Here is a 26,979-nt window from a genome sequence, read left to right as displayed (position 1 = left end):
CTGGAAGGGCATGATTCCACCTTGAGAATTTCTTCTCTACCTCCAGCTCCTCTGTAACACCTTGGCGTAGAGGCGTGACCATGTGACTGACAGATGACGGTTCATAGGAACACACGACGGAAGCCAACGCACAGGTGCTAAAGACGGCAGGCAGGTGGGCATCAGAATACACAAAAAAAAACACCCTGTGTGGACAGCACCAATTTAAAAAACGTCCAATTGTGTTTTCTGCTCCAGCTCTTTGACAGGCTCCTTACTTAGCAGTCAAACTTTGCTTTCAAACCGCTCTGACAACTCATGACATGAATGCATTCATTCATTTTCGACTTTTCCTCGGGTGATTTTAAATGCAGACCTGAGCTGACACAGAGTGATGTGTGATTTTCCCCTCCCCTCCTCTTTTTCGGTACAGCTTTCAGTCGGAAGCCTCAGAGACCTAGAAGGCGGCACTGACCACGTGTGGAGTTCCCAAATGGCTGCATTATCAGCGCCCGTGCTGCCTGTGAGCAAATGCCATGCGGTGAATATAAATAGCCGAACGCGATCAGATAACGATCAGAGACGATCCACACGTCGGGATGGCCTGTCATAACGTGAGAACAAACAGAGTAGGGATTTTTTCCCCCCTTTTCTGCAACCCCCCTCCCACCAAAGCTGGTGAGGAACAGAGTCCGTGTAGGTGTGTAGATAAACAGCATCTGGGGTAAAAAGAGCAAACACGTATGCTAATGAGTGACACCAAGCAAACCAGGCCCCACGCTGGAGAGAGTACCGACAGCGAATATCAATATGAAAATGTCACGTCCTGATTCTGCGCAACGGGAGAAGATTGTACTTTAAATTTTGATGAGTGTTTTGTGATTGTATCACTCGGGCGTCAGGTGGTTTTTAGCCAGTGCCATCAGAGAGAGGGAGACTGGCAACATGTTCAATTAACGGCTACAGTTAGTAATTTATGTTAACACCAAATTGTAATTATGTAGTCTTACAACTGACTAGGCCCAATTAATGATTAATGATTTTTATCAGTGAATATATGCGAGTAGATTCTGCACATTTTAACTATTCATGTGATGGTTATGTTTTCATCGTTTTGGATATGAGCATTTTTTTTAAGCAAAGAAAAAGAGGACGTTTCTGCATGATTATCATCTTCCATTGTTAAGCATGACTACCTCTGCAAGCTTGTAGCCAGTCCTTCAATTTGAGGAAGAGGCTCTTCAGGGGGCTATAAGCATTCAACCTTCTGCTAAGCAAGACCGTAACACCTGCTCTTAACTAAATGCCAGCCCTGGAGTACAGACATGCTTGACCATTGTTTTCAACCAGCTCTCCTATTGTTTAGAGTGCAAGAACTTTCTATAGTATTCCCAGCTGTGAGAGGGATTACACAAGCCTCTTCAAAAGCACAACACACATAACATATTCACAAGGTTTACTGCAGAGTAATTATCTCCATGGAAAAAGGCAATTACAAGGGCACATTTCATTAAACAGTAGCACCATGCTTTTTTTGGTCTTGGCGTATGTGAAATTGAGCTAAATTCAACAAAGAAACCAAACATTCTCCCTTGGGATTTGTGGCACGTTCCCTACCGAAACTGTAATTACAAAGCTAATGCAGGCTCGGTATTGTCTATTCATTCTAATTACAGTGCCTGTATGCACTTGGTGCATTTCGATATGCTGAGCTAATCCTATATGGCCAAACCAACCCATGCTCATGATGACAGGAATGGCTTAAAAAAAAAAAACGAAACAATGAATCAACTGGTTATATACTGCAGAGCATGACAATCTATTTCAATCAGTCCAAAACCTTGATCAAGTCAACAAGTCAACGAGCAGTGCCTCGATCAACCACAACTCAACATGCAATTCTTTCTTCCTGCTAAATATAGAACTAAATTTCCCAGCTATGCGTCATAAACTCAATGTCAATGCAAACACCCTCACGGAAAGGGCACCAGTTCAGACTGGTACAATGCATTTGCTTGTTTCCTAGCAGTGGTCTTGCACTGGACCCTTGGTGGGGGCATTCCCTGGGCGTAAGGCATTCCCCCAGGGACTTGGGTGAATGGGAGTCTATGGGAAAGTGACCTTGGCCTGGAGTCAAATCCTGGGCGGCACAGTATGTCTGCAACGTACTTCCTGGACTGTTCCCAGAAGTTCCCAGAGCCTAAAAGAAAATAAAGCTCCTTTACGGTATTAAACAATCAACACACAGTGTTGTTACTCAGATCCCCCACCCACCCCTTTTTCTGGAAAGGAAGCACAAATGCCCTTAACATTTGATAGGCCTGAAGATAAGGGTCCGAAACTGAAGAGCCTAGACAAGGCATATGGATCCCCATAGAACATGCTTCCAGCGGAAACAAATGTCACAGTCTCATCTTTGAGGAAGTCACAAACGCAGCCCTACTTTGAATATTTTCCACCGTATGTGGCTGGCAGAGTCCTGAGTTAAAGCATAAATTAAATTGGACTCAACACCTTCTAGAGTCTCTGTCAAAAAAAAGAAAACACACAGTGTTAAGTCGTGAAGACTCACTAAGTTGTGAGGTCTGACTTGATCTTGAGTGGTGAGAACAACACCTGAGGATTGCCTCTGAAAGGCCATCAGCCATGAGAGAAGACTGCGCTCAGAGAACTGTCAGTCATTTGCCTGACAAATTACGTTCTTCATTCGCCTGTGCAAGACAACCGTCTGTCTGCCGCCTCCACTGTCTCCACTCCACACAAAGGGTTCTGTCATTTGTTCTGGTTATGACCATCATCACTGGAGACATGAAAAGGTTTTTCTTTTTTTTGGGGGGGGGGGGGGGGGGGGGGGGCCTTCCTTTTAGGACTCTTTGAGGTAACACCTCTAAGTCGCACAGAGGAGTGCGTTGAGCCACAGGGTTCCTAAGAAACAAGAACAAAGAAGAGAGGTAGCCTCCATCTGGCTAAAGTTAATTTTGCCAACAAAGAGCAGTGAGAATAATGGTCATGGCGGAGAAAATTATCCCCTTTTGCCAGCCCCTGATAAACAGACTTTGCAATTACGCTAAATGTTAACGGGCAGCTGAGTGAAATGTAATGCAGATGCAAAGTGTCCTGTATTCATTTGAGGCACTCAGCAAACACCCCAGCGCAGGAAGGGGAGGGGTCCTGACTGTAATCCGTAATCTACAGGAGGCCAAGTCAGAGCTTTGTTGATGAAAATGGTTCAATTCAGAGGGAAAACTGTGATACAGAGGCAAAAAATTGCCTCACTCTTGTCAACAGGGGTGATTGCTATTTGCACATGAAAGCATTTATTTTTTCCTCCAATTAATGGACCCCAGTAAAATAATTTATGAATAAGTAATACGTAAAATCACTACTGATTTTAGTTTGAAAAGGAAACTCAAGCTCTAAAAAAGCACACACCCACACAAACAAACACACATTTCCTACCCATTTCAATTCAGAAGACACCCCACAGAAAATGTACAAAACCCTGACAGGAGTCATCATTTGACTTTTTCCATCTTTTGAAAAGGGAAGCCATATCCATGCACTGAATTGTCATAGATAAATCAAATCTGGGCCATTGAAGCACAATGGTTATATTTCCCACGAACAATGTCATCCAGCTAAACACTCTGAAACCCATGAGGCATGACAGCAGGCATTTCAATGGGTAAGTGCCTCTGCCACGCACCTCATTCCCCTGAAATATGCCCTCTATCTAAGCTCAGCTATTCAATAAACGGCACCAGCCCATCTCTTGAAATGACAGTAGCGGTTGCCCTCGCACACACCCAATACTTTCAATATCAACAATTCCGTCTTGGGAGCACGAATTCAATATCTGTTCCATTATACTAAAGCAAAAATCAATAATGCAGAACATGCCAACACACACAGCGGCACAAATATCTCAATCAATGCCTTGATGCAAGACACAAGACAAATATTTACTCTGGAGGATTGACGGCACGTAGGGACACTGGAGTCTACAGTTGGTCATTCATTATGGAGAGTTTCATTACAGAACAGGCAGCCATGAAAAGTTTACAAGTTCAAAACTGAATAGGATGAGTAATGATGTGACACTCATCTGCCTGTAGTTGAGCAGACAGGTCTGTGTGTGTGTGTGTGTGTGTCCTCACTAAATGACTGTGAGTACTGCAGTAAGAGGAAAAAGAGAGAAACACACACAAACACACACACATAGAGATCTCTCACTGACTGGATCCACACACCTACTCCCACTCACTCAACCAGAGCACAAACATTGTTATTCCAATGGGGCGACAGTGGTACAGGAGGTAGAGAAGTCGTTTAGTAATCAGAAGGTTGCTAGTTCGATTCCCTGTCGAAGCGTCCTTGAGCAAGACACTGAACCCCTAATTGCTCCTGATGTGCAGTGTGCCATCAGTGTAAAATGTAAAATGTGTATACATTGTAAGTCGCACATGTAAGTCGCTTTGGATAAAAGCGTCTGATAAATGACTAAATGTAAATGTAAATGTAAATGTAAATGTTATTCACCTCATATTCCCAGGCATTATCACACACACACACACATTTGCACTGAAATGTGCACAAACACACACACACACACACACATCTACCCTCGCACACACCAGAAAAAGCTTTGAAACTCCCTCCAGACCTCAGCTGAATGTGAAACAAGGAGACACACTTCAACACACATGCAAACACACACCAACACACACACACACACACACACACACACACAGAAAAAAAAAAACACAAACACATCACAGCACAGCGGTGAGAGAGTCCGGTCTAGCCCAACCTGTAGCCCGCGTCTCCTCAGGATACTTGACTCGTCCATGCTCCACGCTCGGCCGCCTCTCCGGTGCCTTACACACACACACACACACACAGAGGCAGACTCCCTGACACGGGCAGGCTGTCTCTTTCTCTCGCGCTCACACACACACACGCATGAGCTACTGCTACTGCTGCTGGTCCTCCGTGGCTGTCAGCCGGCGCATAGCCATGCTTGCAGCGCTGCCTTCCAGCCCCTCTTGGCTCCGGCACACTCGATCTGATCTTAGCAGCTGCTAAACACTTACATCAGAACTTATCTGATTGGAGGGGGCCAGTCAGCTGACACCTCCCCCCTCTGCCTACACGTTCCTCTCCCACCACCACCACCCCCGTAACTTCAGGACAGTGTGAAAGAGAGAGTGAGTGAGAGACGGTAGGTTGGTTGCTGTGTGTGTGAATGTGAGCGAAACAGGGAGTGAATGAGAGAGAGAGAGAGAGAGAGAGAGGCGAAACAGAACAGCAGGAGGGGAAAGGAAGAGAGAGACAGGGAAAGCTGAAAAGAAACAGAGAGCAAGAGAGAGGAGGGAAAGAGATAGCAACACTAATTCAGCGTAGCAGTCGAAGGGAGCCGCAGATTAATTTCCCTTGAGCAGCCACGCTCTTCCGCACCCTAGGTGACCGTGGAGAAAGGGGAACAGAGGGGGGCTAGGGGGGGGGTCAGAAGAAGGAGAGGACATCCTGCTGTGGATGTTGTGCCACTGCTAAACAATGCTGCTGGCATCCTGTCAGCCCGTCCACTGCCGTTTTAGGAATGGCTGCGGTACTACGGCACGGCGGGACAAGGGGAACAGTATTCCCAGTGTTCCGGCACGACATCCATCATTACCGCGCTCTCTCCCGGGTACAGATAAGCGATCCGGTGTGGAGGGAAAATGGTCAAAGCCAGAACGGATGGAGGGCACAGCTGGGGGTAGAACAAAGACAGAGAGAGAGAAAAAAAATAAAGAGACAAGAGAGTGAAGGAGAGAGGGATAGAGAGAGCAACAGAGAGACATTGTAAGAAAGACTTGCAAGAGTGACAGAGCGAGCGAGACAGAGAGAGAGAGAGAGAAAGAGAGGTGAAGAGTGAAAAACAGAGAGAGGGAGGAGGAGGGCACAGTCACAGCTGGCAGCAGCGAGCCTCAAAGAGGGCAACCTCTGCACTGACCCTGGCCACCTGCAGCTGCTCTGAGCCTGCGGGGAGGGGGCTTGCCTCTGCCTCCGGTAATCAGCACGTTAGACCACTTCACGCCGCATCCCCAACACCGATGCAACCCCCCAAAGTCAATTTGGAGTGATTTCATGCACTGCTTTGCCCGGGCTCTGCCGGCACGCGTCACTCGGCTGAAAATCCCACCGCCTCCCCAGGGCACGGTGCCAGCTGCCTGCCGAGAAAACTGCTGCATTTTGCCGCCACGCACCTCCCCACTGCTACCATTGTACCCCCCCCCCCCCCCCCCCCCCTCCATGTGCTGAAATTATTAGCATTAAGAGAAATAACTTTCTCCTCTGATTGCCATCGCCACCAATTCCATCCGGCAATTTCACAGTCTGTTTCAGCATGTGTTTTTCTCCATTCCCACCCCCCTCCCTCCCTCCCTCCCTCTCTCTCTCTCCCTTCCTCCCTCCCTCCCTCCCTCCATCTCTTACTTTTTCTTTCACACTTGCCCTCTCTCACACTCGCTCTCACTCATTTCAATTTGCACTGACTGCCCTGTGAATATTAAGTGGGTACCCCTTCGCTTCGCTCCTTGTCTCGCCAGCCAGGCACTGGTGATCTCTTATCACACTGAGACTGGTCTGCCAACTACATTAGACTGGGGGAAGAAGCCCTATCCCTGTAAAGGTCAGACAAATGACCACATAACAAAACCTCTCTGCTGGTTTATCTACAATGTACTCAGTCTGCAAGTCTATGGCCAGACACCCATTCATTTGCAGCGCACTGATAAGGGTGTGAGAGAGAGAGAGAGAGAGAGAGAGAGAGAGAGAGAGAGAGAGAGAGAGAGAGAGAGAGAAGGGTTGAGAGAGAAGGGTTGAGAGAGAAGGATTGAGAGAGAGTGTGATTGAGTGAGCGGGTGTGCGAGAGAGAGACAGAGAGAGGGAGGGATGGGGAGAAATGCAAAAGGGCAGTGGTGCGAAATCTTAATGTAACTGTATTTATTTTAAAAACTTTCAACCTTTCGCAGAGGGTGGGTTCGCAGGAAGAAAAAAAAAAAAGAAAAAAAACCTGACCTCGCAGAGTAGGAACAATTCGGCCAGATTATCCCACTGGGAATGAAAACATTCCGCGGGACTCGACTGACTGGGCCCCTGATTCCCTCGTCACACTCCACAGCTTCTCAAAAGAACAATTAGAGGAATTCCATTTTTGGAGGAGAAAAATGGAAGAAAAAAGAAGACAATCTCACACACACAAAACTTGAAGGGAAGTCAGCAGTCTAACCAATGGTGAGGTGAGGTTTAAATCATCTGATAGAGTAAATAAGACTTACAGGATGTACAAAGAGATGTAGTCAATGAACATATGACATACCGTACTTTACATGCCTGTGTATACTTCCGGGAAACAATCTGAACAATGCCCACCCCCCGGCAACTTCACGCAAACAGGATTTCAGAAAGTAATAGCCTGGAAATGACTTCATTGCCAGAGACCCCATGCAGACGGGACTCTAGTTTGCCTGAACCCGGGTTCATTTTTCACACCTATTTCACACCTACCCACTTTTTACATCGCGTGCACATGAACCCAGTGAATCCGATTGACTCAGCTGTAGTACATCCCCCACGCCTGTTGGTGGCGCTTTGGTGCTACAGACAACTGAAAAAACAGAGAAGAAGACAGGAGCATGCTATCAAAGTAACATATGACAGTAGTTGAGCTCCAACTAGCAACGTTTAGCTTAGCCGCATAGCCTACATTTAATCTGCACAGTAACACATTATGGTGGTTTATAAAATCAGTGGTAAGAGCAGACTGTAGGTTAAGCGAAAAATTATTATATTTGTTATTGATAATAAAGAGTTTAGAACAGTGCAACAAAGCAATGTGCAACATGACATGTCTGAGTTGTTTAAATGCCTGTGTTTTATGGAGATGCTGAGCTTGAGCAGGAGAGACCACAATGCAAGTGCTGTGGATCCTGAATGTTTCATGGTTTACAATTGCTTCCAATTTCATGGTTTTATTACTAACAACAAATGTAGGCTATTGTTGAGGGCTTTGTCCTTCACGTACTGTAGGCTACCTCTGAGGTAACGTTAACGCTAGCTAGTAGCTATCGCTATCGTTGTCTGACAGGACTAAAGCTAACGTAACATTCATCTGTTTTGAAACTTCCGTCTATAATAAAACATCTTTTCACGTCAGATTTGCTGATATAGGCTATTGCTGACACTTTTAAAAACTGTTTTTTGAAAAATGGTCTGATGCAAATAGATTAAACAGTGATAGATTAAAGTGTGGCTTGTTAATGTCATCCCTTTCCTAACAACAGATAGATAGATACATTTGTATTAATCCCGCAAGGTAATAGGAAGAATATTTTTTTTTTAAACTGGAGAGCTGTTATTACTGGCTGCCAAACTCACTGCGCCATGGCAAACTATTCAGTTATTAAATAATGCCGGTTGTGTCTGTTGTTCTGGCTGGTCTAATGATGCGATCACGTGGGGCAATCCGATTAGGTATGCTGATAGCGTGCAGACGAACACCAACAGCAATCGGATTTCGAGGTTACTCACTTTGGACCCCCGATTCGAGGGAGTGCGGATACAGTGCGTTCTTCTGCACATAGGGCTATCCGGAGTCGGGGTTCACCGGGTTCAGACAAACTAGAGTCCGTCTGCACTTGGCCAGAGTTAGGAGAGAGAGATAGGGAGAGCGAGAGAGAGAATAAGAGCGAGAGAAAACAGGACTCGGATAGGAAGCCCATATTTCCTGTGGCTTCACAGGGGAAGGTAGCATTCAGCAGCGGACGAAGCACTTGACTCAACCCTTTACACGCATCTGTTTTTTGGAGAAGCTGTGAGAGGAGGACTATCCCCAGTTTACCAGCCGGCCATGGGCCTCAAAGTGCTCAAGGCTGGGGGGGCTTGGGGATGTGTAGAGGGCTGGGGGGGGCCTCCTCCTTCTGTGCAACGGCCTGATTGTCTTTGCTCCTGGATGGGGAGAGGGGATGAATGGAGAACATGGTGGTGGTGGTGGTGGAGGAGAATGGCTTTTGGCAAAGGCCTGGGGGAGGAAGTTTGGAGTGAGGGGGTCGGTTAGGAATGAGAGATGGGGCGAGCTGGGGAGGGTGTGTGGGGGGGGGGTGTTAAGGCCACGGTTATTTGTTTCCTTCGCAGTAGCAGGACAGCTGGAATCGCTTCCCTCAAGTAAAGTGGGGTTGGGGTGGGGTGGTTGGATTGGGGTGGGGTGGGGATGGTGCAGAGTGGACCAGGGAAGGGGTTTGAAGGTTAGAGGGGCAGAGGAGTGGGGGGAGCTTCAGAGGCAGATGGGCAGATGCGAGGGCATGCAGAGAGGGCTGATTGAGTGACCTGCGGGCCGCTCTCTCTCCTGCCCTGCCTGGGGCAGCTTCAGAGGGTCTGGGGGATCTGAGGCGGTCTGGAGGTCTGAAGACCGCAGAGCCCCGTGGAGAGAGACGCCCCCCACCGCACCCCCGACTGCGACCTCAATCCCACCACTCTTTTACAGCGAGGGCCACATCTGAGGCTGGATGACGCACGTGACCCTTTGCTGCCACATCAAACCTGAAGGACGAAAGTGGTACAGGAGTGAACTCACCTCTATATAGAAAAAAACCCCACTTCAAACGCCACCGCAGACAGGCTACCTATTTCAGCTCATTTTCCATTATATATATCGTTATAAAGATATGGTGCCTAACAGAACACTGACTCAACTCTGACTGACTGAATACGTTCCTACTTTACAAAGCCATTGCAGCTTATGTGTTTCAAAACTTATACACAATATCACATGTTAAATAGTTTCCCAATTATGCTCCAATACATTACAATTTACTGCAATTACATTGCATTCACCGACAAACAATAGACCCTGGTCCACCCACTGCGTGATGGATGAATTACCTCTCGCCTTAGATCTGTTTCTCTCTGCTCCACAGGGAAATATATGACAATGTCACAGTCTGATAATATAATAATAATACACCCCGAAAGGCTCTATTTCACCAACCACCCAGCAGTTTGTCAAGGTCCCGACACTTCTGCTGTCACCACTACATCAAAGTGACAGGCTTTTTTTTTTCATTTACATCCTGCTTCTCGGTGTGCAGTAGTACAGAGTGGTGTGATGATATATTTCACCGACAAATACGGTATTTCTGTTTGCAGCTGTGACACAGAGGGGGGACTTTTGAAGGGCGGACAGAGAACATATATTGAATGAAGTTACCTCAATGTCAAATGTGCTAAATATTTCAGTGCCAGTAAAACATGTTTTCTGGCTCCAATTGAAGAGGTTAAAAAATATGTTAATCTTCAAACCTTCAAAAAGCGTTTATTTTTTTCTCTGAACATGCCACGAAGCGGCGGACGTTTTATCCTGTGGGGGTACTCCTTTGGGACTGCTTCAAAAAAAGCCTGCCATCATTCTGGTAGACATTTAAATGTCTCAACACCAAATTCATCACCATTTCAGACCGGACTATGATAGATGGAAGCGTCAAGGCAGCCGTCACAAACAACAGGCAACCAGCCGGCTCACAAAACCAGGCCACGGAGACTGAGATGACATCACTGCTGAGATAACCCAAGGTGATGGTGAAGGAGAGGACAGACTCGGGATATCTGGAAAGGACATCTCGGAGTGCCATAATGAAAGGGTCTTCCAAAGCCCACAAAGCCACAACATTGGGATTATGACTTATCTTATCTCCATATCAGACCTGGGCAGCCTATTGATTTCCTGTCACACCTAATCATGGTCAAGAGACGTGCCAACGCAAGTTAGGTTACACTCCCACATATATACACACACACAACCACACTTGGTTGGATACACACAAGCATACACCCATCACATAGTTCCTCGTACAAACACACACACACACACACACACACACACACACACACACACACACACACACACACACACACACACACACACACACAAATCTATCCAGGGGCATGACATCATACCAAGGGGGAAGAAAAAAGAGACAAAAAGCAATAAGGAGAGGGGCCTGAGGCGATTGAGATCTTTCACAAAGAGAAATAGACTGTGCCAGACTTGAAGCTCCAGGCATTTTGCCAATAAGCAGCCACAGACCACATATCTGATGCCCTGATAACAGTGAATGGGAAAAAGAATGAGATACTGTACTGGGCTTTGACATCATGTATCTGTAATATGTAGTGGAGGCAGTCAGTAATTGAAATCTGTGAATTGAAGTTGTGGTTCCTCACAGCCTATGTATCTATTTTTAGGGGAATAGCTTTCGATAAGAGCAGGTTTGTAGGTCTTATTGGCTGACTTTCATTCCATGTCTCAGATGACCAAAAAAAAATCCAAAAGGCATTCACCCTCAAAGCTCAACTGTACGAAACGGCATGAAAAAAATGGCATTACATGGTCTATTTGCTTAAAAAAACTAAACAAAAACATCACATGCCCTCAAAGACAGGATATGTAAATGTATTGGTTTTTGGAACAGAACTCCAGTCAAATGTTCAGTGGCTTCAAAAACAAAGGTAGCGCCACTAGCCCCTAGTTGACCTGTCAACACATCACATGCCCAAGCAAACGGGGAAAGTTCTCTTTATTGGCACCATTAAGGTCATCAAGGCTCAATGAGTCACCAAGTAGCCCATCGGGCACCTGAGCAGGTGGGAGAGGGGATGAGGTAAGACTAGACCTCGGGCTACGTTTTTTTTGTTTTGAAGGGGTTGGGGAAGGGGGGGAGGGGGGGTGGCGTTCAGTAATAGAAGGCAGCATCGAGCTCTTTAAGCCAGAACTTCAACTGGTATGACCCATCACGCACGAGCAGTGTGTCATAATGAATAAATAATTCTGATGGATTGCTCATTTGTATTCCAACCGGCACGGACGCATTCCAGGGGAAGCGAGGTACCTGTCGATATGGGGGAACAAAGAGAGAGAGATAGACATAGAGAGAGAGAGAGAAAGAGAGAGAGAGAGAGAGAGAGAGAGACACACAGAGAGAGAGAGAGAGAGAGACACAGAGAGAGAGAGAGAGAGACACAGAGAGAGAGAGAGACAGAGAGAGAGACAGAGACAGAGAGAGACAGAGGGAGAGAGAGAGAGATAGACAGAGAGAGAGAGAGAGAGAGACACAGAGAGAGAGAGAGAGACACAGAGAGAGAGAGACAGAGAGAGAGACAGAGACAGAGAGAGACAGAGGGAGAGAGAGAGAGAGAGAGATAGACAGAGAGAGAGAGAGAGACACAGAGAGAGAGAGAGAGACACAGAGAGAGAGAGACAGATAGAGAGACAGAGACAGAGAGAGACAGAGGGAGAGAGAGAGAGAGAGAGATCTTACACAGCTTAGCTGGAGTGGGGAAGGTGGGGGTGTGGTGGAGGGTTTGGGGGTGGGCAGAGGGCGGAGGGAGAGAGATGATCTCTCCTTCATAAATAACCAGCATAAACGGCCGGCTCTGACTCTGCACCATGCTGTGGGCCACTGATACTGTGGCCCATCTGAAAGTGTAATGACCGACCCGCGATGGGCCCCGTCCATAAGCTCCTTTCTGGACGAGCCTGGGTGCTATTCCATCTAAATCCCAGCGTGAACGCTGAAGAGTCAAACAGGGTAGCTTTGGCTATGTCTGTGACTGCCTTCAGCTGTACTACATAAGCCTTTTAATAAAAGTGGATCCTCAAGTAATAACAGTTTGGGGAAAAGATATTTGGTTAATGAGGTCGGCATGGTGAGATGCTGTGGTGACAGCGAGCCTGTGCTCCACTCAACCAATGTTCCAGGAGTCCCCCCTCTCTCTTCTCCACAGTGGGCTGACAAACACAGGGGAAGCTCTAATCAATCTTCACCCATGCTGCATTTAAATTCATCTCCAATCTTGCGGTGATAACAGCAACCCACCTTAAATCATCTCAAGCTTTAAATAAATAATAAAATGTCTAAAAAATTTACTTTTAAAAATTAAAGATTTCTTAAGCTTCTTTTTTAATTAGGTGTAGGCATTTGCTAGGCTTCGCTTTTAATATAAAAGACCTACAGAGGAGCTCTGGAGGAGGAGGAGGAGCTGCGTTTGTGGTGTTACATGATGGCCTGATCCCCCTAAGCTCCGTCCTGTGTGCGTGTCTACTGGAAGGACCAGATGGTTCACAGTCCCTTTTCACCTCCACCACCTTTCATGAAGGGTTTAACAAATAGGTCTGTGGAAGAACCAAAGACCTTAGCAACCCACAGAACACAGGAACAGAAGAGGAGTGTGGTGGAACCCAATGGGACTATCATGTGTTGGGCTGTCGATTGTCCGCTTTTGTATGCATGTGCGTGTTTGGCTTTTTCACACCGCCTCCCAGCCAAAAGCGGTACCGATGGTCCGCAGACACGCTTTTTCTCGCTGGTATCAGCGCGGCACATTCAAAGGTAGGAGATAGCGGCAGGACGAAGGAGTCACTGCATTAAAAATTCAATGAGGGGTGTGAACGTAGCAGGGGAATCCTCTGTTGGTCAGCATCGATTTTCCATTGAGGCCCGCTTAGACGCAGGAGCATGTAAACGGACTGATAACGACAAACGCCACAGACTTTCTTTTTTTTCCGCCGGCATCCATAAGCAGACGTGACACGTGGACACGAAAGAAAAAGGGGAATGACGCGGGTCTCTGTGAACAAGGCTGGAGTACTGGAGGACAAGGCAGGGGACAGGTGGAAGGGAGGGAGGGAGGAAAGGAGAGAGGACAGACAGACAGACAGATAGGAAGGAAGTGGTGGAAAAGGCAGACAGCAAGGCACACAGGCAGGACTGATCGGGCCCTACCATAACGACATTCTGTTTGTGCCGCATTGACCCTGAGCTGCGGCAATCATTAATTTCAATCAGTCTCTCACGGCAGGGGTTCCGAGCCCTTCCGCGTGCACACACACACACACACACACACACACACCACGCCGGGGTCTGAGGAGAATGGAATGAGATGTGGAGCAGGCGCCTGGGGAGCCCTTCTCTGGCTCACTGGGCTCCCCTCAGGAGGGGGTGGAGGGGTGGGGGGCGTGACATTAGGTGAGAGCTGTGAAGGCTTTTTAAAATCAGCTCTATTACTGTGACCCCCCCCCCCCCCCCCGTTATCATACCATCAGAATTCATACAGGGTAGCACAGTAGGAGGAGGCTTGCCGTGTGTGTGTATGTGTATGTGTGTATGCGCATCCATGTGTGTATGCATATGATATGCGTGTGTGTGTGTGTGTGTTTGTGTGCGTATTTGTGTGTGTGTGCGTGTGTGTGTGCGCGCGTGCGTGTATGTGCGTGCGCACGAAACAGAGAGAGTGGGGATGAGGAGAAAGAGAGAGGGAGGTATTTCTAAAGAGAACTGTCATGTCGCTCATGGTCCCATTTCTAAGTGATGGATCGACAGGTTTGGAAGTCGCTTGCTTCGTTCCTCCTCATTACAGCTCTCCGTTTCCCTTTCCCGGGGGAGCCATTATGTCACTTCATCAAAACCAAAGACAAGTCAATATACCAACACAACACAACACACAGCAAAAAAATGTAAGAAATATCTCCCCCTACACATCAGCCCTGCCTCAATGAGGAAAAAAATAAACTGTCACTTGTGTGCCCGCACAGGGAAGCTTCTTTTTCATGCAGACAGGTGCCACATCAGGCAGGTGAGTGCATGAACTGTTCCCACTGCACCACCACATGGCTGTGTTATTTATCCAATGGGCTCCAGTGGATATGGCAGAACATGACGCCTCCGTGAATTACACACTGTGGTGATGTCATGGTAACAAGTTACACTGGAACAGCAGCGGAGCGAGAACCACTGAAAAACAACACACACACACACACACACACACACACACACACACACACACACACACACTGATCTCATTGTCATACTGCTTCCTTATTAACTCAATTCAAATGAGCCAAATGCAAAGTGTTTCACCTCAAGCATACTGGAGCGCACTGAAGGCATACTAAAACACAAGGGCTGCTTAAAGGACTGAAGGCATACTAAAGACACAAGGGCTGCCTAAAGGACTGAAGGCATACTAAAGACACAAGGGCTGCCTAAAGGACTGAAGGCATACTAAAGACACAAGGGCTGCCTAAAGGACTGTCAATGAAAGGCCATGGAGTTCTGTGCAGCTAATGTGTTGTTAATATTTGTATTGTATTCATCTAGGCTATCCAATAAATGGCCATATACAAAGATCCTCGGGTAGTACTGGTTGTGTTGATGACAAAAAGACAAAAACTCAGCGTCCCACAAAGACAAAGCTCAGCAGAGTCATCAAATGACTGCACACAGTCCTCTCATTTAGATAGGAAATCAGAGGGCTTCACACACACTGCCCACGGACTATCTGCCTTTATCTTCCGAAGCATGAAAGTGCTAATGGAAACGTGAGGGATAAAAATCTCGGCCACATACGGATGTGCTCTGACTGGCTAACAGTGTTTTCAAGAGACATGAAAACACAACTGTGCTTTGTTTGTGACGGAGAAAGTATCTAACTGGAAAGAACAAATCTATCCTAGGCCTTTAGATCCCTTCACTAACATAAACGCTCATTAAGACGGAATTCCATGTTGTTTCTCATACATGGCTGAACCGCTCCGCTTTATCTTAAAGGCAAAGAGAGACAGATGTCCTGATGCATCCACATTTTTCTTCAGACTGTGTTTATAGTCACTGTGAATGCCACACCAAGTGCCTTAACAATTGCACAGTGTGTGAGCAACAAAACGCAGCACTGCCCCCTAGTGGCCAGCTGTAGAAAAAACACCTCATGAGTTCACTGCAAACAAACAGCATTTGCACTCTCTGCAGAGTGAAGTCAGACTTAATTCCCCTGAGTAACTGCCACGGAGACAAAACATGACATGACATCAGCTCCTCACTGGGCCCCTGTGCGCTGGCAGAGTAGTGCTAAGAGACGCCTTTGCAAATCGTTATTTGTCTCAGACTCCAAGTCCTTCGCGACCATGTCCAGATGGCCTCGGTGCACCTGAGCAGTGTCGGGGTGGATAAGTGTGTCGGTTTACGAGGCGAGGGACAGCAGGTTTGATTCATGGAGTGTCAGACCACTCATTACTGTGGCCTGTCTGGCCCTGTGACAACCCCCAAACACAGGGGCAGCAGTAGCAGCAGCCTCAATTTGTTTACGGCCTCCTCCCTCTGACTCAGTTTCACAGTTAGGGCCTGACACACGGCCACCAGAGTGCGATCACACGCCAGACACGCACTGACATACATAGTTATTTATCGCAAAACACACAGGCAAGAAACGAAAGGGCAATCACACAACTCAGACGCACACTTGTACTGGAACACAAGTGTTTCATCAAATATGTTGTGTTGCCGGTCTTGGCAGCCATGTCCTTTTCGCATATATTGCATCGTGTGCTATTGGCATCGAACCTGACTAAATGGAGCAATAGTTTTGATCTCTTAAGACATTTCTACACTTTCTATGCGACACACTGTAGTTAAGCCTCTGAAATAACAACACACACACACACGTGAGCTCTGTCTCTGGGGGGAAACATTGTGTTTTTCCTGCCTGCCTCTACAAAGTGTTCGTCTACCTTTGGGATAGACATCCATTCACCAGCATTATTAGATCTTGGTACAAGCATGCTGCCTGTTTATACGCCCACTGACGGTTTACTCCTTAGGTAGCAAAATTTGGTACTGAATATTTCAATACTCTCTCACTACCATAAAAGTATCGAGGTTCGGTACCAAGCCCTAGTGGTGGTTAATAACTCATATTCTCCCCTGGTGTGCCAACTGAGCAAATCGTCCACACTCACACAGTGGGGAAAACTGATTGGCTGCAGTCGATCCACAACGCTGCGCTGAGATAAATCCAAAATGTTCACATATTTCATAAAATATGAACTCCCAAAACAATCCCTTTTTTCGTCTGCTATTTACACTCCTATTAATATCGAATCACTTTACCAGTTTGCCACTTTGTCGAGGATTGATTTGAAGTTTAGAGTGGATGTATACTTCAACCGAAGCGTCATTAACACACTGTTACACTATTGTGCATTCGCAATTTCTCAGCAATGGTGAGGTCATTTGACAAATTTTGACCAATCAACCAATCATATTCCAAGTTCCAAACCAAGCTTAATCAAAATCCAATCACATCACAGTATCCATACATCTGCCTCCAGTAGACTTTCCCACTGAAGATGCCAGAACTACAGCACGACCATTAACAACTGGCAGGTACAGGTCAGCCAAAGAGCATGAAGGAAGGGGAGGGAGGGGAGTGGACGTACCAGGCTGGCAGTGAGGGAGGGGGCCGAGTTGCCCATACTTTGAGAGCGTATGCGCACAAGGTTGGAGGTCTCGGACGCATGCTGCCATGCTGGCTGGCTCGACACGGAGGGCAGTAGGTACTTTCCTGTGGAACAAACAGAGAGAGAGAGAAAGAGAGAGGGAGAGAGAGCCATTAATGAGTTTAAAAGTGTGGCTATGACAAGGTTTAGGGTGCAGAGATGTGGTGGATTGCACAACAGGTGAGGCACTTCTCCACCCTACACATATCTGTCTATTTTTGAAGGTCGTTGAAGGTGGATAACTATAGGTACGCAATCACTGAGCTTTAATCTGTTAAATGGTTTTTTTTCTGAAAAAACTTTCAGTGCAGACATTTGTACCACTGTTCTCAGAACATTCTGATGATGAACAGCCATTCTTCCATTAAATTAAAAGGTCATTAGGGAATGAAAATGAAGTGTTCATCAATTCATGTTGACAGGCTAGATACACCAAAAGAGGCAACCGGATAATTTCATTACTCTAAAATAAAACATTAAATAAGGGTTTAAATAAGTGAACTGTTCAAATCACATAGACAGTTTCTTTTTACACAATTACAAAGCTGTAATTCTAAATCACTAAGCCATCCCCATCACAGTCTCAGCACATGACGTGACAGACTGTTGGGACAACAGACTAAAAGAATTAAATCGGGTCACCGTGGACACAAGCCACTTACATCACTGCAATGGCACTCTTGGATGTTACACAAGAGTCACACTGTTGAACATGAGATGAAGTCAACATCCATTGCTCAACACAGGTATTACAACGATGAGCAAAGTGCAGTATACATTTCGTCTCAACTTCTGCTTTTTCTCAAATGCAACGACATTGAGAAACATATGTAAAAGTTTGTTATGCAATATGTGCAGTAAAATATCCTCAGACATCATCATCTCAAACTGTTTAAATAAATGAACTTGCATGATGCTCACTTAAGAGCATACAAAATCTTAACACAATATAAATGCACTCCCTGTTTTTGTATTAAATTTAAAAGGTTTTAGAAAGCTACAAATATGAAATAGCTTTCTTCATTTCTGTGGCTATACCACGCTCAGCTCAGAACGGGGGGAGCTACAGACTCCTGAAGCTAGGTGGCAGCAGCAAGACAACCAAGCTCACAAGCCAACATTCCAACCAATATACTATTCTGGGGATAGAAGAGCAGTTTCTCCTGCCAACATTTGATATAAACACCCCCGGCACGAGGAGGGAAACCTGTATAAGTAATGTACTAATGAAGCACACTGGATTACCAGGAGCAGTATAGATTAATGACACACGTGGTTCAGGAACATGTTGTGTCTGTCCTGATTTAGGACGTAAAGCAGGGGAAGCCATCTCTCTGTAAGGGCTTTACTGCCCCACTTCCCTCCCAACCTAACATTTCCGGATCTATTAAAGAGGATCCAGCTCATGACTTTGGCTACCTGAATAAGCTAAGGATATTTTAATTAAAAACCCTGATTAAGCCTGCATACCCCCAGTGCCAGTGAGGGGTACAGGGCTGTGCGGATTAACACACACACACAGTGTAAGGCCTAAGATAATTCACCATTAATTCCTCCTCATCGCCAGTACAGTAGGGCCACCGTATCTACTTACGGATAGTAACAAACACTATATGTGTATACCGCCAGGTTTTTTGTGTACATACATACCTATGATAAAGTTTAATTTATAAATTACACACAATAAAACATCAAGAACAATAACCTATAAAAAAAAAGAAACAATCATAATAATGTTCTGTAATAAAAACGTGTGTAAATGTGGTCTCTTATTCGAACGAACAGGATTCTGACATTGTTGCTAATCCCTCAACAGACGATGAAAAAAAACCTTTTTACCTTTTCCCTTCCTTCCTTTCTTTCATTAAATCCTAGTACCTCCCTTTGATAAAAACATGAAGGAAATAAGGATAGAATGCAACCAGGAGGATTGAAGGACAAGTGCTTCAGAGCTCAGAGACACAATTAAGCACAACAGTGCGGAAAAGCTACTCAGAGTGGTGCAGAATTAAAATCTTATGAAATATGTTTTCGTTGTTTCTTAAACCACAGATAACTGAAACCAAATCAGCGGTTATGGGGGTTCCACTGAATTGCAGGGATTTCAGTTCCGAGGGCATTTTTCCTACAGGGAACTAAGGGATGCTAAGGACACAGAAAGATGTATTTCACCTCGACATGAACTTCAAACAACAAAACCCTTTTTCACGGAATCGCCATATTGGTCCTCTGTGTGTCATCCCCGAGCCTTGAACCATGCTTGTGGTATTTTTCAGTGACATAATCCTACTGCAGTGTCAGCAGAGGGTTAAGATGTAGGAAGGTTTTAGCAAAAACAATGATCTAAGCCTGGCAGTGGAGCCAGTGAGAAGTCTTTCGCATTTGGTCTCCATCAGTGCAATGAGTCTGCCCCTGACACTTTTCAAGCACGGCATCCATATTATGATGTCAACCGCCTGACAAGAGGTTTTCTGGAGAGGCCTCAGGGCCTGTCGCCTGGCAACGAACTTTCACCTGTCCTTTCCCAGGGGTATAATTCTTACGAGCGCGACCTTCAGCTAGAACCTCAAGTAGATACAGCCTGTCTGTTCTCTGGGCATCAGACTAGATTAGGTTATGGCAATCTGAGAGGGACATTTCACCTGAGGTGACCCAATCATGGCGCTAGCTAAAGGTTGCATGCTCTTTTCGGGGCAGAGCTGAAGATTGAAAACAACATTAGCTTGTATATTTGGTGCAGTCATGGTTCAGAATGTCATTTAGAAGGGTGCAGTGAGAAGTCAGAGCAAATTAACTCTGCCCAGCAAAATAATCATGTCCCTGGTCTGACACTAACAAGATACAATTTAAAGCAGTGCTAGATTCTGTAAAATTGGAAAGGTACAATTTGTGGGGAGGTAGTTAGGCTACTACACCATGCTCCTCATTATTTTGGTTCAGTTTGAGGTACCTCATTATGCTAATATAGAATACATTTTTTTATTGCTTTTACTGCTGAATAAGAACATTACATTCAGCAGGAAAACTACATTCAGAAACAGACAACGTTTCTCTAATCGCAGTTAAAACAGAGCAGAGCCACCTCTCAGCATCTCCATCTCCATATCTACCATCATCTTCAACTTTCAAATATAAATTTGTATGTATACTCTGATTCACGCCTCAAATTTCTGATAGTAGCGCATAATATAGTTCCAACAAGACTTTGCTTATCTGATGTATCAATGTCTGCTTTTTCTGCTATGTCTGCTACTCATCATTATAATCATCCTCATCACCCTTATCCTCCTCATCCTCATCACCCTTATCCTCCTCCTCATCCTCATCACCCTTATCCTCCTCATCCTCATCACCCTTATCCTCCTCCTCATCCTCATCACCCTTATCTTCCTCATCCTCCTTATCCTCATCACCCTTATCCTCCTCATCCTCATCACCCTTATCTTCCTCATCCTCATCACCCTTATCCTCATCATCCTCCTCACCCTTATCTTCCTCATCCTCATCACCCTTATCTTCCTCATCCTCATCACCCTTATCCTCCTCCTCATCCTCATCACCCTTATCTTCCTCATCCTCCTTATCCTCCTCATCCTCATCACCCTTATCTTCCTCATCCTCATCACCCTTATCCTCATCATCCTCATCACCCTTATCTTCCTCCTCATCCTCCTCACCCTTATCTTCCTCATCCTCATCACCCTTATCTTCCTCATCCTCATCACCCTTATCCTCCTCCTCATCCTCATCACCCTTATCCTCCTCATCCTCCTCACCCTTATCTTCCTCCTCATCCTCCTCACCCTTATCTTCCTCATCCTCATCACCCTTATCCTCCTCCTCATCCTCATCACCCTTATCTTCCTCATCCTCCTTATCCTCCTCATCCTCATCACCCTTATCTTCCTCATCCTCATCACCCTTATCCTCATCATCCTCATCACCCTTATCTTCCTCCTCATCCTCCTCACCCTTATCTTCCTCATCCTCATCACCCTTATCTTCCTCATCCTCATCACCCTTATCCTCCTCCTCATCCTCATCACCCTTATCCTCCTCATCCTCCTCACCCTTATCTTCCTCCTCATCCTCCTCACCCTTATCTTCCTCATCCTCATCACCCTTATCCTCCTCATCCTCCTCACCCTTATCTTCCTCATCCTCATCACCCTTATCCTCCTCATCCTCATCACCCTTATCTTCCTCATCCTCCTTATCCTCCTCATCCTCCTCACCCTTATCCTCCTCATCCTCCTCACCCTTATCTTCCTCCTCATCCTCCTCACCCTTATCTTCCTCCTCATCCTCATCACCCTTATCCTCCTCATCCTCCTCACCCTTATCTTCCTCATCCTCATCACCCTTATCCTCCTCATCCTTATCTTCCTCATCCTCATCACCCTTATCCTCCTCATCCTCATCACCCTTATCCTCCTCATCCTCCTCACCCTTATCTTCCTCCTCATCCTCATCACCCTTATCCTCCTCATCCTCCTCACCCTTATCTTCCTCATCCTCATCACCCTTATCCTCCTCACCCTTATCTTCCTCATCCTCATCACCCTTATCCTCCTCATCATCCTTATCTTCCTCATCCTCATCACCCTTATCCTCCTCATCCCCATCACCAGCAAAGGCATCAGTCATACTTATCGTCGTCCCACATCCTCATTGTCATTGTCCACAGTTAGTCAGCCGCTGGTCATGTTTCAGTTTCATCTCCTCCACCCCGACCAGCCCTCCTCAAGCACACCCAGCAGCTTGATTGCTAAGAGGCCCTAGAGAGCCGCCGAGCCGAGCGCCATACAAGTGTAAATTACCCCAGTCGAGGGTTTGTGACGCCCACAGAGCACTGCGGTCTTAAAAGCATGTTCACCTGACAAGGAGCATCAGACGCAGCCGTGTGTTTTTCGAAAATCACTTGAGGACTAGGGGAGAGGATGTATTTTTTTTTTGTCTGAACCTGCCACGCCAATGGAATTCAGTAGTGGGAGGGCAGGCCGAGCCGCACCACACCACAAAGCCGATGTGTATCGGCTGCACTCCATTCTCTCTCTACACCCCGAGAGAGACTAAGACATAGACTCATTTTTATTCATCACGCCGCTTTACATCAACAAAGATGTTTGAAATTCATCTCTTTTCCTGCACCTGTCCTCAATCTCTGATGAGTGTTTTGTGATGCTAAGCAATTTAAAGTGCATTTGTAAGATGCATTTTGTCAGTGTGAGCTCCACCAAAACTCCTAATCTTCATCTGGCTTGCATCCTGCTCTACCAGACGTGTTGTGGGACCTAAAAAATGGTCTGCCTCTCCCATGTAGTAGACCATAGGACATAGCCCATCACTGAGCAGGGAGCACCTCTCTGCAGAGAGCAGGATGAACCATTTTATTTCTCTCTCTCTCTTTCTTTCCTTCCGTCTCCTTCATTCTCTCTCCCTCGGGGACAGCAGGCCCTGCAGTTGCATCCTGTGCAGTACTGCGACCAAAGAGCAGCACAGAGCAGAGAGAGGGCAAACAGGATATGCGGTAGGAAAATGGTGATCCTCTCACTTCGTGAGATGGTTTCCTCCCAGGCATCCTTTACAAGGGGCGGGAAATGCCTACTTATCACCACGCAGCGAAAATATTACCGTTCTCTGAGGAGAATTTGACAGAATTTTTGAAATCGAATGCACTGTGTGGCATTAAAATGAGAGGGTGAATTTACCACTTTTCAATTTTTCTAGATGCCTGCATCACAACAAATCAGTCTAGCTGTTTGGCAGTCTGTGTATGTGTGTGCGTGCGTTCAAGTGGGTGTTTCATGTCAAATTAGGACCCCAAAATACATTTGAAGAACTTGAGAGCACAAAGCTCTGTCGCACAAAGTCTACATCTTACACGCACAGAATGACTTTTGTCTATGTGTGTGTTCCTTTCTGTCTCTTTAGCAGAATTGTGGTTATATGTACCTATATACATGCACGTCTGTCTGTGTCTGTCTGTGTCTGCCTCACACTCTCTCTCACTCTCTTGCTCCCTCTCTGCAAGCAGCCTGTCTATCTGTGAACAGCTGCTAGTCAGTCAGTCAGTCCTGTCAGTCAGTCAGTCCGTCCATTCACAGCCGCTACCTGTCTCTGTACATCTGGTTGACCTACCAGTCTGTCTGTGTTTTTCTAACTGTCTGTCAGTGCCTCTGTCTGTCTGTCTCTCTGTTAGCACATGCCACAGATGAGCCCCACCTGTGAGCGCTCCCCCCAGGCTCCCTCTGCGGAGCTGTCTGCCGTCCTCGCTGATCTGCCGTTTGAACTTGAGGGCCACGCCCGAGCCGTACGACACCTCCGGGTTGCTGGACTTCCGGAAGGGCATGGAGGGGGGGTACAGGATGTTATCCAGCTGCAGAGGGGAGAGGAAGAGTGAATATAAACACAGAGGTTCATCAGAGATCCCCCACTTAGCAGGCCTCATTCAATGGAATCTCTGATCATGATCACACCTAACCCACATGACCATGACCTAGTGGATCATTCCTGTTATCAGTGAACTGGGACATGCAATACTGGCGTGCACTGGCTCCATAAAACACCAAGTAAACTAACATTCATACGACTATCATAAAAAAAAGCACCTTTCCAAACTGGACAGAAATGTCTGTCATGCAAGAGAACGTCGAGAATGGCTTTTATATAACAAGATGGGTGAGACCAGAGGTAGTTGTGAGTTGGCTGACGGTGAAAGCACATCAATTTAGAGCAGAAGTGAGAGCAAATAAGTGAGGGGACGGGGCTGCACTTCCTTATAGCCTCTCAAAATGTTTACTCGTTACGTAATCACCAATTTCCTCTCATTCAGGCTTGACAGAGGCTTTCTGCAGAGATCTGAACATCCTCAAATATCACACACACACACACACACACACACACACACACACACACACACACACACACACACACACACACACACACACACACACACACACACACACACACACACACACACACACACACACACACACACGAGTGAGCAAGAGCGATAAACAATCCTATTCCATGCACATCACTTAATCTTTGGAACATAAATGCATTTGCCATTATAATGGTAAATTGAGTGCATTGTGGGGAAAGGGGAAAAGGGAACATTTCTAATTTAATTTTATTGTGCTTCTGAGCGAGACGTTCGCTTGGGAGAACTTTGACCAAAACAGTCACCACATTTATCAGTTCAGGCAGACTAACAATAATGTCATAGTGTAATATGACTAAGTCAAAGTCTAATCATACCATAAAGTAAAACTTAATACAGCTTGTGTTGATACTCTACCGTTACATAATAGAATAGAGTGTATTACAATGCAATGTTTAAGTAAGTAAGTACAACGTATCAGAGTTTTATTGCACACTATTATGTCTGTTACACTGTAGATAATCATTTAGATAAACCATTAACAGACCAATGTAATGGTGTCACCCAAAATGAAAATGTGTTTATCCTCACATGTCTACAGGCCAAATGTATCAATCTTTGCATACAAATGGCGTAAGACCATGTGTACACACAATCCCACGATTTGTGTACAGAGGTTTTTTGTCAGAGTTATCAAACACAACGCATGCACAAAGTACACCCATTCTCTTCATTAATATACATGGGAGTCAAATCAGTGTAAAATCTGGTGCACATGAACGCGGATAAAACCCACATTTACCATATGGGTCAAGACTAGGGATGCACGATACCACTTTTTTACAAACCGATACGAGTATGAGTATTTTTATTTGTGTACTTGCCGATACCGAGTACCGATACTTCTTAGATTTGGTCTCCATGAAAGTGCAATTAATTTGGAGGCAGATTTTATTATATCCTCTGCAGATTATGTCAAGCCTATAGTACAAAATTAACAGAAGGCTATCCCAAGCCAAAAATAAACAGAGCTTTCTGGTTTTAACACACAAAAAAAGCCTTCAAACAGACAATATCATCACATTAGACAAAATGCAAATATAACCAGATAAAGGCAATTCAATTTGCTGCATAGTTAACAACACAGTCTGCTTAACAAAAAGTGAACAGAACTATTACTGGATTAGCACAAGAGCACATTTCAGTTACAAAAGGTTCAGAAGAATCTCCTGCTCAAGTACACAAACAATCACTTAACCTATGTGGCACAGACAGTCTTTCTCTCTACCTCTCTCTCTCTGTGTGTGCGTGCGCGTTTTTTTCTTTTGCAAGACGTCAGTTAAGATTGGTTGCTTCGGTCTTGCGCCACTAGCATCAGTGAACTCTGTGTACTTAGCACTATGGTGCGTCTTCAGATGTTTAATCAAATTGCTTGTGTTAAACAGAGTACTTTCCTTTCCGCCCCTCGACATCGTAGCAGTGCAGATCTTACACTGTGCCTTACTCCTGTCGTCGTCATTTATCTTAAAATGAGCCCAAATCGCCGTTAAGGCAGCACAACGGAATTGCTAATCGCTAACGAGATGGTAGCAGCTAAATTTAGCGAAACCTGTATACTGAAATACTTTGACACTATGACAAACTTTCCTAACACAGTCAAACATCAAGCAAATGCAACACAAGACGGCAAATAAGCTACGTACTAGTCTGGCAGAGAATGGTAGGACAGGTAGGACAATAAATCACATTTTGTGTCAACATAGCCCGGCCAGTTTGATGCAGTGAAATACTGATGAGTGGTATCGGTGCTTGGTATCGGCAATTCAACAACGAGTACGAGTATTTTAACGAAGTATCGGCACCGATATCGGTATCGGTGCATCCCTAGTCAAGACCCATAATTGGTCGGATTACCATGTAGATCTTCCAGGTAAACCTCCCCAAGGAAGGAGCACCTATAGATAAACTCTCTTGCTAAATCCTTTTTCTGCGCAACCAGCTGGTTTATCAGGGGAATCAGCGGTCATGAGGGTCACGTATGTGTTCAAAGTGAAATTAGGACTAATATGAATAATAAAGCAAAGGATAAATGATAATTGAGTATGCATTCGTACAGAGATCGCATACTCTTCTGTTTTGTAATCCGTACCCTGCTTAAACAAAGAATGAATGAATGAAACACCCAGGCAGTTGCAGAACAACATTTGTCAGTGTCACGATGGAGACTTCAGTTTGATAATTAAAAAAAATAACAACTTATCATCCTCTCTTGGTGTCTGTATTTCAATATAAGCATAATCAATTACAGCAATTACGTTGGGAAAACCTGACATGGCTGCAAAACCTGTTTAACCAGGTGATCCCATTCATACAGTTGGCATGGTAGCCATGTTGACAGTTTAGTTACGGCAGTAATAGGCCTACACAATACACATGCGAGAATTCTTGACCGCAGAAATGATTGATACACAGACCGTTTAGCCTACTTGCCTTTTTAACATTTAATTTAAAGGAAAGTGTTCTGCACGATTTGAAACATGTGGGCTATGTATGATGGATAGTTAAAGGGAAAATAAATGATCAACTTATTAATATAACATATCCACAAAGGTTACTTCTTTATACGGCAACGTGAGTAACAGATTCGACACCATACCCCTCCTCAACCCAATGTAGGGCGTACAGATGGGAAGAAAGACCGAGTTAGTTTCATGGCATCAAGGTCATGTCCTGGAGGCTTCCGCAG

The 26,979-nt window shown here is 45.6% G+C and overlaps 1 protein-coding gene across 8 annotated transcripts in view; it reads right to left on the bottom strand.

Annotated features, from left to right (window-relative positions):
- mast4 (microtubule associated serine/threonine kinase family member 4) overlaps positions 1 to 26,979 on the bottom strand; it is a 109,507-nt gene that overhangs the window by 63,407 nt on the left and 19,121 nt on the right. For 7 of the 8 annotated variants that reach the window (XM_031577267.2, XM_031577268.2, XM_031577269.2 and 4 more), the window contains exons 2-3: positions 23,573 to 23,726; positions 17,288 to 17,412 (exon numbers count right to left, since the gene is read on the bottom strand). In XM_031577267.2, the coding sequence (XP_031433127.1) occupies positions 17,288 to 17,412; positions 23,573 to 23,726 (279 nt within the window). Of the gene's footprint in view, positions 1 to 4,789; positions 5,161 to 17,287; positions 17,413 to 23,572; positions 23,727 to 26,979 lie in introns of those variants that run through there. The other variant, XM_031577277.2, reaches the window with a different exon arrangement.

Source organism: Clupea harengus, chromosome 12 (genome assembly GCF_900700415.2).
Source record: "Clupea harengus chromosome 12, Ch_v2.0.2, whole genome shotgun sequence".
NCBI classification, from domain to species: domain Eukaryota; kingdom Metazoa; phylum Chordata; class Actinopteri; order Clupeiformes; family Clupeidae; genus Clupea; species Clupea harengus.
Note: the sequence above shows the minus strand (reverse complement) of the source record. Positions and strands in the feature narration are given on the sequence as shown.